This window comes from Grammomys surdaster, unplaced genomic scaffold (genome assembly GCF_004785775.1).
Source record: "Grammomys surdaster isolate TR1022 unplaced genomic scaffold, NIH_TR_1.0 144, whole genome shotgun sequence".
Taxonomy (NCBI): Eukaryota; Metazoa; Chordata; class Mammalia; order Rodentia; family Muridae; genus Grammomys; species Grammomys surdaster.
The window spans coordinates 3,712,491-3,726,297 of NW_021604602.1; the positions used below are offsets into that span (position 1 = coordinate 3,712,491).

Here is a 13,807-nt window from a genome sequence, read left to right on the forward strand (position 1 = left end):
CAAAGCACTCAGAAGAACGCCAAGGAGGTCTGAGGCTGCAGCTGGTGTAGAGTGCTTGTCTCACAAGCTGCATTTCTTCAAAACAAGCAAGACAACCAGCGAGTCCTGTGAAGCTTCTCCCTTTTGCAAGTCACAAAGGCATGGTCACAGCTCTACCCTAAAGGGACTGACACTTGCAGCCATGAGCTCCTGGTGATCTGCACAGAAGCTCTGTGTGCCCACCCTCACTCTTGTGCTTCCTCAGGACAGCCCTACAAGCACTCTGCAAATGACTGTTGCTCACCAGAACAGAGAACACTCTCAGCCGAGTCACGGGAACACCATGAAATCAGAAATTGCTATTGGTCTTCTAAACCTCATGACTTCTGCTTGTGGCTCCCACAGCCCACCATAAGAACCATGCTCACTCCTCTCGCACCTGCAGTCCACTAAGCTGGCTTCAGGCACGTCACCATCACTTCTGACTGTGTGCCTTCAGCCTCACTTCTGCTGCTCAGAGCCCTTACTTAGTAGCTCTAGCATGACTATGGAGTCAGCTAAGAACAAAGCAAAATGTTTAAGTTAGGACGGACAGAGGGTAGCACTCAGAAAGTATTACCCACAGCTACTTTCCACTCGGATGCTAAAGAAACTCTGTAAGTAATGTGTAACGCAGAAATCAGTTATTTCAACAAGTTCTTATTTAACATACTTCCGTACATTTAGGTTATGGCAAATGCTGCATAGCATTTTCTCCAAATAGTTAAAACTAAAGGACAAATCAATTGTCATAGGCAAAGCCGTTTAAAACAGTGTATCAGGCAGGCAGTGGTGGTGAACGCCTTTAATCCCAGCACTTGGGAGGCAGAGGAAGGCGGATTTCTGAGTTCGAGGCCAGCCTGGTCTACAGAGTGAGTTCCAGGACAGCCAGGACTACACAGAGAAACCAAAAAACAAACAAACAAAAAAAAAAAGAAAAGAAAGAAAGAAGGAAGGAAAAAGAAAACAGTGCATCAAATCAATAGTGAAAGCAAGGAATCATAAAACCTATCAAACTGAATAAGTATCCAGGAATCCTTGTTGATATGAGCCCCTGAATAAATCAATAAATTAGGAAGTAGGGGCAGCTATTCCTCAACGTAAAATTTCACTATCCACAGAAGAAAAAACAGAGCAGAAAACTTGCAACTGGCACACCCCATAGTCATACATTCCTCCTGCAGAGGGCAGTGATGAGCACAAAAACTAATCAATGAGAATAGGGGATTTGCTTACTAGGAAAGCATCCAATTTATTGGAAAAGTCATTAATAAAGCACATTAATTTATGTGTTCCCTGAAGAGGACACAACTTGACTTGTATGGGACTCCTGCCAAAAACATAATCTCAGCCTAAAGTGAAAAACTTCAGATAAGTATTAAATGAGCATTGTCTACAAAGTGCCTGCCACAGTAGTCTTCAAAACAGTGTTAGGTGACTGGGAAGTCAGACAACTGCAAGCAAAGGCGGACAAGTGCAGTGAGGGAGCTCTGTGTCCTCACTAACCTGGCTCCCGGCTTTCACTGCAGAAAGGCATCACAGCAAGCCAGAGCAAGCAGAGTGAACGTGCGCTCCTTACCTTACGTTGGTAACTTGTCTATAACCGTAAAATCATTTCAAACTAAAAGCAGACAACTGAGCAGGGCACAAGTGGACTTCTATGCACCGCTGCCATAATCTCAACTCAATCTGAGGGAATATCAGATAAATACAAATGAGTGATTTCTACCAAATACTCTCCGAAAGGGTGTCGGGGTTACAGAAAATTTTTGTGAAGTTAGGGGTGTGGTTCAAAAGGGCTGGGTTCAATCTCTAGTGCACACATGCACACGCGCACACACACACACACACACACACACACTCGCACACACAAAACACAAATGCTTGTACTTCTTTATCCCTGCCAGTAGCTATCTCTAAATGTAATACTTTACACTCGAAAGACTCATTGTCAGTTGAGTTACTTAAATAAGTAAGTAGCTATGAGGGGTTAAAATCCAAAGAAACAGATGGGGTAGCAATCACACAGAGAGCTGAAGCCAGAGAGGGCTGGCTAGCTGTTCAGGATTAAAGTCCCCTAACACTGGTTTCCAGGTAAAAGGAAAAGACCCAGTCAAAGTGGGAGAAACAGAATAAGGGGACAGGTCCACACTGGCTGGAAGTGACCATCAGGAATATAACTGGGAAGCCATTTCTGCTACCAGACAAGAGTGACAGCCATGGACAGCATATTCCAGAAACCGGGGGAAGCATACACACTGTCTTGGTTAGGTTTGTACTCCTATAATTACCACAACACCAAAAACAACCCGGGGAGGGAAGTGTTTACTTCATCTTAAGAGATTGTAGTCCATCACTAAAGGAAGCCAAGGCAAGAACACATGACAGGAACCTGGAAACAAGCTGATGCAGAGGCCATGGAGAGGTGCTGTTTATTGGCTTGTTCCCCATACCTTGCTCACCCTACTTTCTTATAGAACCCAGGACCACCTGCCCAGGGACGGCACCACCCACAGTAAACTGGGCCCACCCACATCAATCACTAATTAAGAAAAATTCCCATGGACTTGCCTATAGGCCATCTTATGGAGTCATTTTCTGTTACAATTCCCTCTTCCCAAAAAACAACCAGCACACATATCTACATGTGTACCTATAAACAACTAGGACACTGGGTATATTGGTCCCCAAGTTCCAGAACACAGTAACCCTCCTCATCAAAGATTTTTCTTTCCACTATTTCAGCTAATCATGGTCAACTATAATACAAAAGTATTAAATGGAAAATTCAAGAAATAATCTCCAATATTTAAATTGAACGCTCTTCTGAAGAATGTGATCAACTCTCATGCTATCCTTTGTTTTCTGTCAGGGATGTGAGTCGCCCTGTTTTGAGCCACCTGTTTAGTCACTTACCAGTGTCTAGATCCTACAATACTTTCGTTTGAGTGACCTGTATTTAGCTTAGCAATGGCCCAAAAGCATCAGCAGTGATGTTATTTTATTATAGTATACTATTGTAACTACTACTTTATTAGTAGTTATTATTAATCTCTTATTTAACCTAATTTATAAAGTAAACAGGCATGTACACACATGCACACACACACACACACACACACACATAGTTGGATACCACCTGCAGTTCCTGACCTCTAATCATAGACACTACAAGCTGGCATCAGGGTCTTTCCTCTAATTCAGTGCATGTTCCTGCAAGGCTGTGTGTCACAGGCTCTCCACATGGAACAGCAAGTGCACATCTGGGCTGCTATGTAACAGATCCAAGTAAAATGGCAGCAGTAAGGCAAACAACTGCCTGCGATCAGCCACACCTGTCATGGCACACCAAGAACCACAGTGGCATCTTTTCTGCCTCTTGTCAGGCAGGTGTAGCAGTAACTGTGACTATGGCTATTCATCTCTTCTGCCACCATAGCCCTGGCTAGTACGCAATTCAAGACTGCCATGCTCTACTCTGAAGCAAGAGGCAGGAAAAAAAAAATAGGAATTCACTATGAATAAATTCTCTCACTTTGAAACAAGATAAGTAATTAATACACAAACCATTTTCTTCACAGAATAATTCCAGGTAACATAAAATACTTCACCTAAACTGGGAAATGAATGGACTTTAAGTTCCATTAAATGTCAATCAGATTTTAAAGTCTGAACACCGGAAAATGTGTCTCAATGAAAATTCTTAGTCCCAACACAAGCGGATGCCCCATGTCACAGTATCTGACTTGTTACAGGATAACAATTATCAGTTAAAAGATAGCTTATCCTCAGATCTGCTTTTTTTTTCCACTTGATCATTCAACTGAGTAAAGAGAGTAAAGCCATTTGGTTCACTTTCACAAATACACGGTTTCACATCCGCGTTGAAGCCGAATCTTACTTTTCCAGTGATTTCTATCACAAGACTGGTTACATGCTCCCTGAGGAAGTCTCCCGTGCAGCTGACCTATGGTATGTTCTGATAGGAACATTTTCATAGCCAGAAAATTGCAAGTTACAAAAGCTAGGCCTGCCTTCCACCACCAGTCCTTTCTTCTCTGACTCCTGTTCATAAACTGATGGAAAATGTACTCCTATTGAGGACTCTCAACCCATAGAAGCCTTTTCTAGCATGTGGCTTAGTCAGCTTCTAAACTTGGCTCCTAGACTTGGGAGTGTTAAAATCAGCTGCAGTACAATGCTGCGCCAGCAGGTGCTACAACCATGCCAGGCGGGCTCCTAAGGCACTGAGCTCTCGTGCTTACAACCTAAAGGATGCAGTGACTGCTCTAGCTTCCCAGTATCTTAGGGAGATACTATCTCAGAATACTTTCTCAAGCAACCTACTTTCAGGATCTCCCTGCTGCAGGAGCTGTTACTCTGCTTCTCAATAAAGCCTTGCTTGCCTGCCCTTCAATGAAAAAGAAAAAGGAAGAGACTACAGTGCAGGATCTGGAAGGACGCCTGAAGACCAGTCACGCAAGCCTCCAGTACACAAGGGAGGAGGAACAGAGGCCTGGCAGGATTCCATTTTAAAACAAATTCTATAAAGCAAGCTAAAGTCAGTTCACTTGAACTAACAAAGTGCCCACACCAAGAAGCCCTTGAGCCCTTGAGAAATATGCCAGGAGGAGAGTGCCCTGAAAACAGTCTCAGTTTTAAGACAGTCAAAAGACAAAAGACCAACAAAGATATTAAAATAAAAATTCATACAGAGAAATGTAACTCCTAAAGAAATGTATGATTAGTGGAAGTTAGTCATAGCACACTTAGAATATAACACTGGAGAACAGTGTGACTCTCTCTGCAGACCTGCCAAGGGCAAAGCATACCACAGACACACTGACTCTGAGCCCTGACAAAGGAGCCCTCAAGCCAGCACCAGGAAGACAATTCTAAGTGGAAACAATAATAATTACAAATGGAACATGGACACCCCTTCCCTGAACCCTGCAAAGATCTGTGGCAGAGCTCATGTGTGTATTTGTCTGGGGAAGAGTTTTCATGTCCCTGGAGAAGATGAAGCTCTTCAATGAAAAAACAAAAAACAAAAACAACAAATGAGGACACTCCCAGGGACAGATCATGTGATAAAATATTAACATGGGTCTCTTCACTCTTCCTGAGTGCTGGGACAGTGATGCTGCACTGAGCGGCTAGTGGCCTAACAGCAACCCTAAAGGCATGAGGAAGAGGGAAGACACCACACAAACAAATAACAGCAGACAACAAAAACATCTGTATTTACTCGGATTTCCTATTCAACACTTTCAGAAGTGACGAGAATAACCTAAAACCAGAAAAACAGCTGGACTCAAAAGATGGTATACCAAGTGTAATGGCTAATTTTGCCTGTCAACTTGACTACATCTGGTATTGACAGGGACCCAAGTGGTTACTCCTGTGAGAGCATTTTCTTAATCAGATCATTTGAAGAAAGACCCACCCCAACCTGATACTTTCTGGTGGTGGCTAACATACGAAGACATAGAAGAAGGAAAGTGTTTTCTTCTTGCTTGCCTTCACTCTCACTAGCAAATGCACTCTCCTACTGCTACAGTTGATATGAAATCCAACTTCTTCAGGAATCTGACAGACAAGACCAGCAGCTCTCCAGGAACCCTGAGAGACACCCAGCCTTATGGACTGAACAACTACCAGCCTCTTGCCTTTTCCCTTCTGTAGTATGACAGAGGTTCCACTCCTTGGAGCACAGCCGTGAGGCACTCTAACAAACCCCTTTAGTGTGTGTGTCTGTTCACTCTGTTAGTTCTGGACCTCTGGCTAACGCAGAGCAGCTGCTCCTTACACTGGCCACCACATCTCCTCATACACACCTGAGCTGCTGGGCTGGCTCTCAGGCTAGGCCTCCTGGTTCTAGGCTGCCTGGAGTTCCTTTTCTAACAGGCCAGGCACGGTGGAGCATGCCTCAAATCCCAGCACTCCCGACCAGTGAGGGCAAGCAAATCTCTGTGAGTCTGAGACTAACCTGGTCTGCACAGCCAATTCCAGGTCAGCCAGAACTACACAGTGAGAGCCTGTCTCAAAGGGAGAGAGGGAGAGAGGGAGAGAGGGAGAGAGGGAGAGAGGGAGAGAGACAGAGAGGGAGAGAGACAGAGAGAGAGAGAGAGAGAGAGAGAGAGAGAGAGAGAGAGAGAGAGAAGAAAATACTTTCTACAAAAGCTCATGATGTGTTTTCAACTTGAATAGTTCCTTCTGCTCCTCATTTTTTTTCCTGCTAGTTACAGTCACGCTTTCCTTGGAAAAAGAACCCCAGCAGTTAGCTAGGTTTAGAGTGCAACATGTTTGTAATCCCAGTACTGAGGCAGGAGGATTAGCCCACATTCATGGGCCATCCTAGTCTACATAACAAATTCCAGGCCAGCCAGGAGTATATAACAAAATCCTGTTTCAAAAAAAAAGAAAACAAAACACAAGCACTGAGGAGGACAAGGAAGAGGCAAAGAAACATGACAGCAGACTGCACTGGCCGGGCAGGGCTTCTCACCAAACAGCGAACACTCCGAACTCTTACGAGAAGAGCTGTCTCCCACAGTGACAACCTGACTTTGCAGTAACTACAAAAAACACTCAGACCTTCCTGAACTGCCAAGATTTCAGTCCCCAAGCTGACAGCAGAGCTGTGGGATCTGAGCAGTCCATGCCCACACCCTGCACTGCAGCCTGCAGGAGGCCTTCACTATACTGGCCCACCTAGAGATCTGGACGGAAAATGTTAAAAGGCTGATGTAAAGTATCCCAACACAGGGAGAAGCAAGGGAAACCCACAAGAACCTGGAACAACCAAGCAAGGCTGGCTGAAGCTGAAGGGTCCCAACAGTGACACTTACACAAGTGGAGTGTCTCTGCAGCCCAGGGGCTGCATTCACACAGGTCACCTCTTTCTGTCTACCGTCCCACCTTACAGCCAAGGGAAGCACAGAAACTGCCCACTGAGGCACAGCACAGTGCTACGCAGTGGAGAGTGAGGTAGGTAAGCCCTGTTGAGTTGGCTTCAGAGCCCCCCTTCAGTTACCACAAAGCAACCAGTTCCAAATTCTATTTGAACAGCAAGTGTGATGGAATCGGGTTTTCCAGAAGCTTATCTCACCCTAACGCCTGTGCTCTTTCCTACATGGCCACTGGGCTTTTCCGTGGATGGATTATCCTCCACTGCTTCATTCTGCCTCAGAATCAATTGTCCAGCTTAGGGACCATCACTTAAACGCCCTTCCTAACAAAGCCTCCCAGCTAACCCACATAAGTGACCACACCCCATAGCCTACATTACACACACACACACACACACACACACACAGGGGGGGGGGTGGGGGGGGACAGACAGGCAGAGAGTCAGAGGCACTCACAATGCCAAGGCACTCATTAAAATAAAATAAAAATAAAAATAAAAACATAACACTTTCAGATGACAAAAAGCCACACCAGATGTCAGATATAGGACTCGAGGACATCATAAATAAAGAGGAAAAGTTTTAATCCAGCTCCATCAATTTTTTTAAATTAGGTAAACCTGAAAGAAAATCTACATATTCTTCAAAAGGCAAAACAATTTGTATTTGAGGCAAGACTCCTATGACTTTTGAAATAGTTGGAACACTTGGCAGGGGGGGAGATGTATCTCTTCGAGGGATATTCCTATACCACAGGCATGTTGTAAAGCTAAATCAATGAATGGACAGCTGTGGGAAAGTGCTTGCCTAGCAAGCAGAAGGTCCTAGGTTCTATGCATACATATACAAATAAAGTCATCTTTACAATCAATCAATCAATCAGTCAATTAATGTAATAAGTAAAATTATTCCATTAAGCAATAAAGTGAGATTAATGCATTTCAAAAGGAAGCCAAACTGTAGGGCAGATGACTTACAACATAACCACATCAGCCTGATGCAGGCTGCAGGCTGTCAAGCTGCCCAAGAACAGGACTGGGAACAAGCAGTGACCACTCCTGCTCTCCACAGTCAGGTGTAGCAGGGCAGAGACAGACCCAAGTACTGCAAAGGGGAGTCTGGAGAGGACACCTCCTGCTCAGCTCCATGGGGAGCTGCAGTACTGGCTCTGCCCCTTCCTGAAAAGGGAAGATGAAACCCTCAAAACACACAAAGTCAAAATCAACCCTCTAGAGGTTTGTATTACGACACTGTCTCTTAGAACTACCTAAGAAATAATAATAAATAGTAGTACGCTTTGGAAGACATAAGCAATTTGCCTTGCAGTTCACATAACTCTATTTTTTTTCAGCTAATGGATATAGAAATTAATTTTAACTTTTACCAATTTCTGTTTCCTAATGTTTTTAAGTTTTTAGAATTTAAAAATTAATTTTAATTTTAGAATTAGATTTATTCATTTTATCAATAAGTGCTTTGCCTGCATGTATGTCTGTGCACCCTAGGAAGTCAGAAAAGGGCACCAGATCCCCCAGACCTGAAATTACAGATGGCATAATATCACGTAAGTGCTGAGAATTGAACCCTGGTCTTTTGCAAGAACAGCAAGGGCTCTCAACCTCTGAGCCACCTATCCAGCCCCTAGAGATCAATTCTAATTTTCCTAGAAACATTACACACAGGGAACCTTTTTATATTTGATAAAGTTCACAGCTTGTAAAATCTCTGACTTTAGTCAGTGAGAAAGCACTTCTGCTTGTATTGATCCTGGGTGCTGACAAAGCCAGATCCATTTAAAACTATGTGGTAGTGGTCTACAAAAGTGGAAATGATGAAAGGTACTGAATACCCTCTAGCTTAAAAGCAAGGTGCTTAGGCCCTGTAAGACACACGCGCCACTCCTCCCTGCCCTGCTCACCTGGATGACTTTATAGAAATAGGCGTACTGGCGTGCTGTGTTTTTATACTGGCTGAAGACATCATGGATGGCTTGTGTCGACTGAAGACATCGTACTTCCTCTTCTTCGAAGTAGAGAGGGGTGTCATATTCACTGGGGAGGGTCTGAATGTATGGCTGCCAGAAAGAGTTGGGGTTGGCTCGTTCACACAGCAGATGAAAGGCCAGTGCAATGTTTCCCATAGCTTGGAGAATTCGGTCTTGGGAATACAGGGGTCCTAAATCAACCCAGAAGTTAACAGGGTAAGTGTCATGGACTCCTTTAAAAAGCCACCACTCAAAACATGCTAAAATCACAGCACAAAACCCTAAGATCATATAATACTTCATGTCACATACATCCTTCTTTGGACATAAAATGGAAAACCTTAATATGGATTTGAGGGACTATGTCATCAGTTGAAAAAACAACCAAGCATGATCTTTTATTGTCAGAAATAAAATTTATATAACTTGTACATTGCCTTAAATAAATTATTCTTACCCAATACTGAATTCTTAGCAGATTCAACAGTCATTAGTAACTTTCGTGGAACCCATAAAAATAATTCTTCTGCCTAGAGAAAAAAAATAAGAAAACAGTAGAATCTCACAACATGCTACAATCATTTCAACTATAGCTATCAGAAAGCCAACCACAAGAAAATACAATACAGCTGCACATCGGCACTTCTAAATACCATGTATGTTTTAAATATTCACATATACGATAGTTAAAATAGTAGAAGCATAATCTAAAATTCTATATCTGTGAGGAAAACTAGCACCATACAGTCTTTATGCTGGTAACACCGAATAAGACTTTCAGCTTTACTTTGAAGCAAGTAGAACATCTGGAGTAGAACACAAAAGTCTGTTTTATTGTGTGCTATACTTAGACTTTCAAGTTCTAAAAATGAACTAGTCCCTACCTCTAACCCAAGGCCTCATGTGTTAAAAGTGAATTGCTTCTCTACTGAGACAGTGACCCAGAGCAGAAGTACTGCTGCACAGGGATTCAACCCAGCAGCAGCTAAGGCACCAGCCCACAAACACCCTCAGCCACACTCATCCTCTCCCAGTGTACTAGTGCATCTTCAGACATGGTACAATTCTTTTGGGTATGTCTGTGTTTACCTCTACGGCTTAACCCATGCCTAGCGCTGTCATGTAGAACTGTGCCAGGACCGGGCCAGGGGCAAAGCAGGAAGAAGGCCCTCAGCAGAACCCGATGCACAGCACCTTCACCTTCCAGCCTCCAGAGTTCACAAGAAAAGCCCCGTAAGACCACAGCTAAGGTATTAGGGAGTACTGGCATCAATGAGGCTTCTCATCTGACACAAGAGAAAAGCCTGTGACATTCTGCCTCTGTTAGTGTCTACTATCTGAATGTTTTTCTGCTTTGTCCCCTACAATAGATTGTAAGTATCATATATGAAAAAGTCCTAGATTTTTCTATAAATCTGGCATAATAACAAATGAGTATCCCTCACACAGTACGTACTCAACAGATACATAATATGCCAGAGTTATGAGGACAATTGGTTAATGAAAGCTTGGTCAAAAAGTTACTGGTGGTCTGAGGAGACTGAACAAATACCCATTTCTTCTATTCAAGCTCTTCCCCAGCTGAGAGATACGAGTCTATACTAGAGGGTCACTCAAAATATAACCTGCTGAGTTCCAGAAGCAGGCAGATGCTCACACCTGGTCACAGGCACACTGGCTCCCTCCAAGCCCTCTGTGAGCTTGCCCTGTAAGGCATAGGGTGGAGAGGACAAAGCAGAGTAAATCCTGTGGTGACCAGCACCCACAGGCTAAACTCAGTCCTTTCTCCCCACTGGCAAATAAGCTAAGTAACTAAGTGACCCCTCCTCTTTAGGACAGCAGGACTAAGGAGCAGAGAGGCTGTCTGAAAAGCATTTCTCTCCAGATGCCCAGTTCTCCTCTCCTCCACCCCATCCGTCACAGGATTTGATGTGCTCTCCCTCCCACCATTAAGTCCGGTTCCTTTCCCTTAGTGAGTCTCCGAATCCGATCAGGCACATCCTGCAGTCTTCTCACAAAGGCCTATGAAGGCCTTGCTCTAGGACAAGGGTAATGACACAGCTCTCCAAGAGTAGGAACTAGCAGGGTTCCCTAGAATGCTGTCAGACTGAGGCCCATGTGGTCAGATAAAGGCACTGCAGCCCACAAGGATGGAAGCTTTAGACAGGCCTCAGGGGTCTCTGACCCATACCTTAAGCTCAATCTCAAAACCATACAATGGTTCAAACACACTTAAACCCCCTTAGACCAACAGATAATAAACTCACCTTGATGTCTCTTGTTGCTCTCAAACCAAAGCCCTCTTCTTTGAAGTTAACCATTTCAAAACCCTCGACAGAAGCCCCGTTTTCAGAGGCCCATTTCATTAGATCAGGGAAGTAATCTTCTCTTTTCCCATCAAAAGTAACAGACAGACCTATATCATCCATGTTGGAAACAAGAGCTACTTTAGGACACATATCATCACATGGCTCTAGAGCATACAGGCAGAGCACAGCTCACACTAGCTCTCATCTTAACACCCTTACCCTGAGTAATCAAACTTAACCACCAGGTAGTCATGGTACATACCTGAGCAACCTCCAGGAAAGGTGAATTAAAACCCAAACTCTGCCAGCTAGAACACTAGTCTGTTCTGACACCATGTGACAAGAACATTGGCCATGAAGTGCCTCTGCTGTATGGTATGAATGGCAAAGGGAGAGAAGACTTAGTTACCACAACTGTGGTTGGGATCTGCCACATACCATCTCTCTCCTCACAATCTCCTGAACAGGAATCCCCATCGAATAACATCAGCAGCTTGTCTCTGTGCACTGATGGTTGGAAGAGAGGAGGCCTGACACTAAGAACACAAAGATGCAGGGCTAACACAGGCAACTGGGAGTCTGTAAGTGTGATCTGAGGGTGTTCACACACAAAACACCACGAGGGATAACATGTGTTTAAAACTTAGGCATGTGGCTGCAAAGATGGCTCAGCAACTAAGAACACTGGCTGTTCTCAAAAAGGCCCGAGGTTTGATTCCCAGTACCCACAGAGTGGGCGTAGTCCCAGAGGATCCGACACCCTCTTCTGACCTCCACAGGCACCAGACATGCACATGATGTACTTATACACACTCAAACACACAAAACAGGACAGTAAGTATGTAAATTTACAGATTATATTTCTATTTCTAGTTATATGATGTTTATGGAGAGGTGAAAAGTATTCATAGTAAAAACACATGCCTTTGAAAGAGCAGTGCAGAGCTACAGCTCTATCTGGAATATTTTATTTCTTAAACCAAATAAATACACAAATTAAAAGAACGATAGAGGGTGGAGCTGAGCAGATGGAAAGGAAGAAGGGAGGAGCTGAGCAGTGTAAGTTCAGCAGATGTACAATCTGGGTAGGAGACTCTCACCCATTTTCTTTTCTAGACTTTCCATCAGGTTTAGAATATTCAACATGATGAAAAGTCAAGCATTGAAGTAACTGTCCCATTATGATGACGTGGGGAGCAGGAGGCATGCTACTAACATGAGGAGACAGGCACAGAACCTAACCCATTCCACACCCTGTAAAGTTTCCTGACACACCTCTTTACCATGCCAGGCATGAACAGAAACTAAGGAAGACAAATGATTTGAGCTTTGTAAAGTTTAAAATGGAACTGTGTTCTCCTCATTCTGTAACTTTAGTGCAGCCTAGTAACACTATCTTCTAAGAAGACAGACTCAGAAAAGCAGAGACATTTTTGGGCAACTTGATGGGAGATAATTAACACCATCAAGTCCACGGGGACCAATTGGAAAGAAACCTGCTCTCCTGGACGTGGAGTCCAAGGCCATCCAAGCTACAGACTACACCATGACAGGTGTCCAAATAGAACAAGATGGTTACTTAAGGCAGCCAGTGGAAAATAACCACGTTTTTTTCGGACTATAAAGTTCTCATCTTTTGCAATGTGCACTCCTTTACTGTTTTCTCTGCTACCTTCCATGTGGCTGTGCATATCAATATTCTTTTTGTGCTCCACAAGACAAAAACAACAGCTACACTGAGAAAGCTTTTGCAAACTGACAGTCCCTTTGCCAACTTGGCTAAGAATAATGAAAATGGCCATTAAATAAGCCCTGTAAAAACACAGCTTAAGAAATACGGTGCAGGGCCTAGAAAGATGACTCAGCAGTTAAGAGCACTGGCTGCTCTTCTAGAGGACCCAAGTTCAATGTTCAATTAATTCCTGGCACCCCCATGGTGGAGCACAGAGTCTGTAACCGTTCCTGGGATCTGACTCTCTCTTCTGGCTTCCACAGGCACTGCAATGATGCACATACATGTAGGCAAAATACCCATAAGCATGAAGTAAAAGCAGATCTCTCTCTCTCTCTCTCTCTCTCTCTCTCTCTCTCTGTCTGTCTCTCTCTGTGTGTGTGTGTGTGTGTGTGTATGTGTATGTGTGTGTCTGTCTGTCTGTTTGTCTGTGTCTGTCTCCCTCTTTCTCTCTTTTAAGAAAAGAGGTGGGGGCTGAAGAGATGGCTCAGCAGCTAAGAGCACTGGCTGCTCTTCCACAGGTCCTGAGTTCAGTTCCCAGCAACCACATGGTAGCTCACAACCATCTGTAGTAATGGGATCTGATGCCCTCTTCTGGCATGCCGATGTACACGCAGATAAAGCACTCATATATTAAATAAATAAATAAATGGTTCCGTGGCAGAGGGCTTGCCTAGATTACACCCTGGTTCAGTCCTCAGCAGCATACTCCTATCACCGCTAAAAAAACCATCACAAACCCACACAGCTTAAGAAATATAACTATCTCTTCATCAAGAAGGGCTGGGGCTGGATGTGGTGGTGCATGACTGTAATCCCAACAACAGAAAGTCTGACACAAAAGACTAATGGC

At 43.9% G+C, this 13,807-nt stretch overlaps 1 protein-coding gene across 3 annotated transcripts in view; it reads right to left on the reverse strand.

Moving 5' to 3' along the window:
• The window catches only part of Setd3 (SET domain containing 3, actin histidine methyltransferase), a 70,121-nt gene that overhangs the window by 40,681 nt on the left and 15,633 nt on the right, over positions 1-13,807 (reverse strand). For 2 of the 3 annotated variants that reach the window (XM_028764491.1, XM_028764492.1), the window contains exons 4-6: positions 11,181-11,329; positions 9,371-9,443; positions 8,848-9,104 (exon numbers count right to left, since the gene is read on the reverse strand). In XM_028764491.1, the coding sequence (XP_028620324.1) occupies positions 8,848-9,104; positions 9,371-9,443; positions 11,181-11,329 (479 nt within the window). The remainder of the gene's footprint in view (positions 1-8,847; positions 9,105-9,370; positions 9,444-11,180; positions 11,330-13,807) is intronic. The other variant, XM_028764493.1, reaches the window with a different exon arrangement.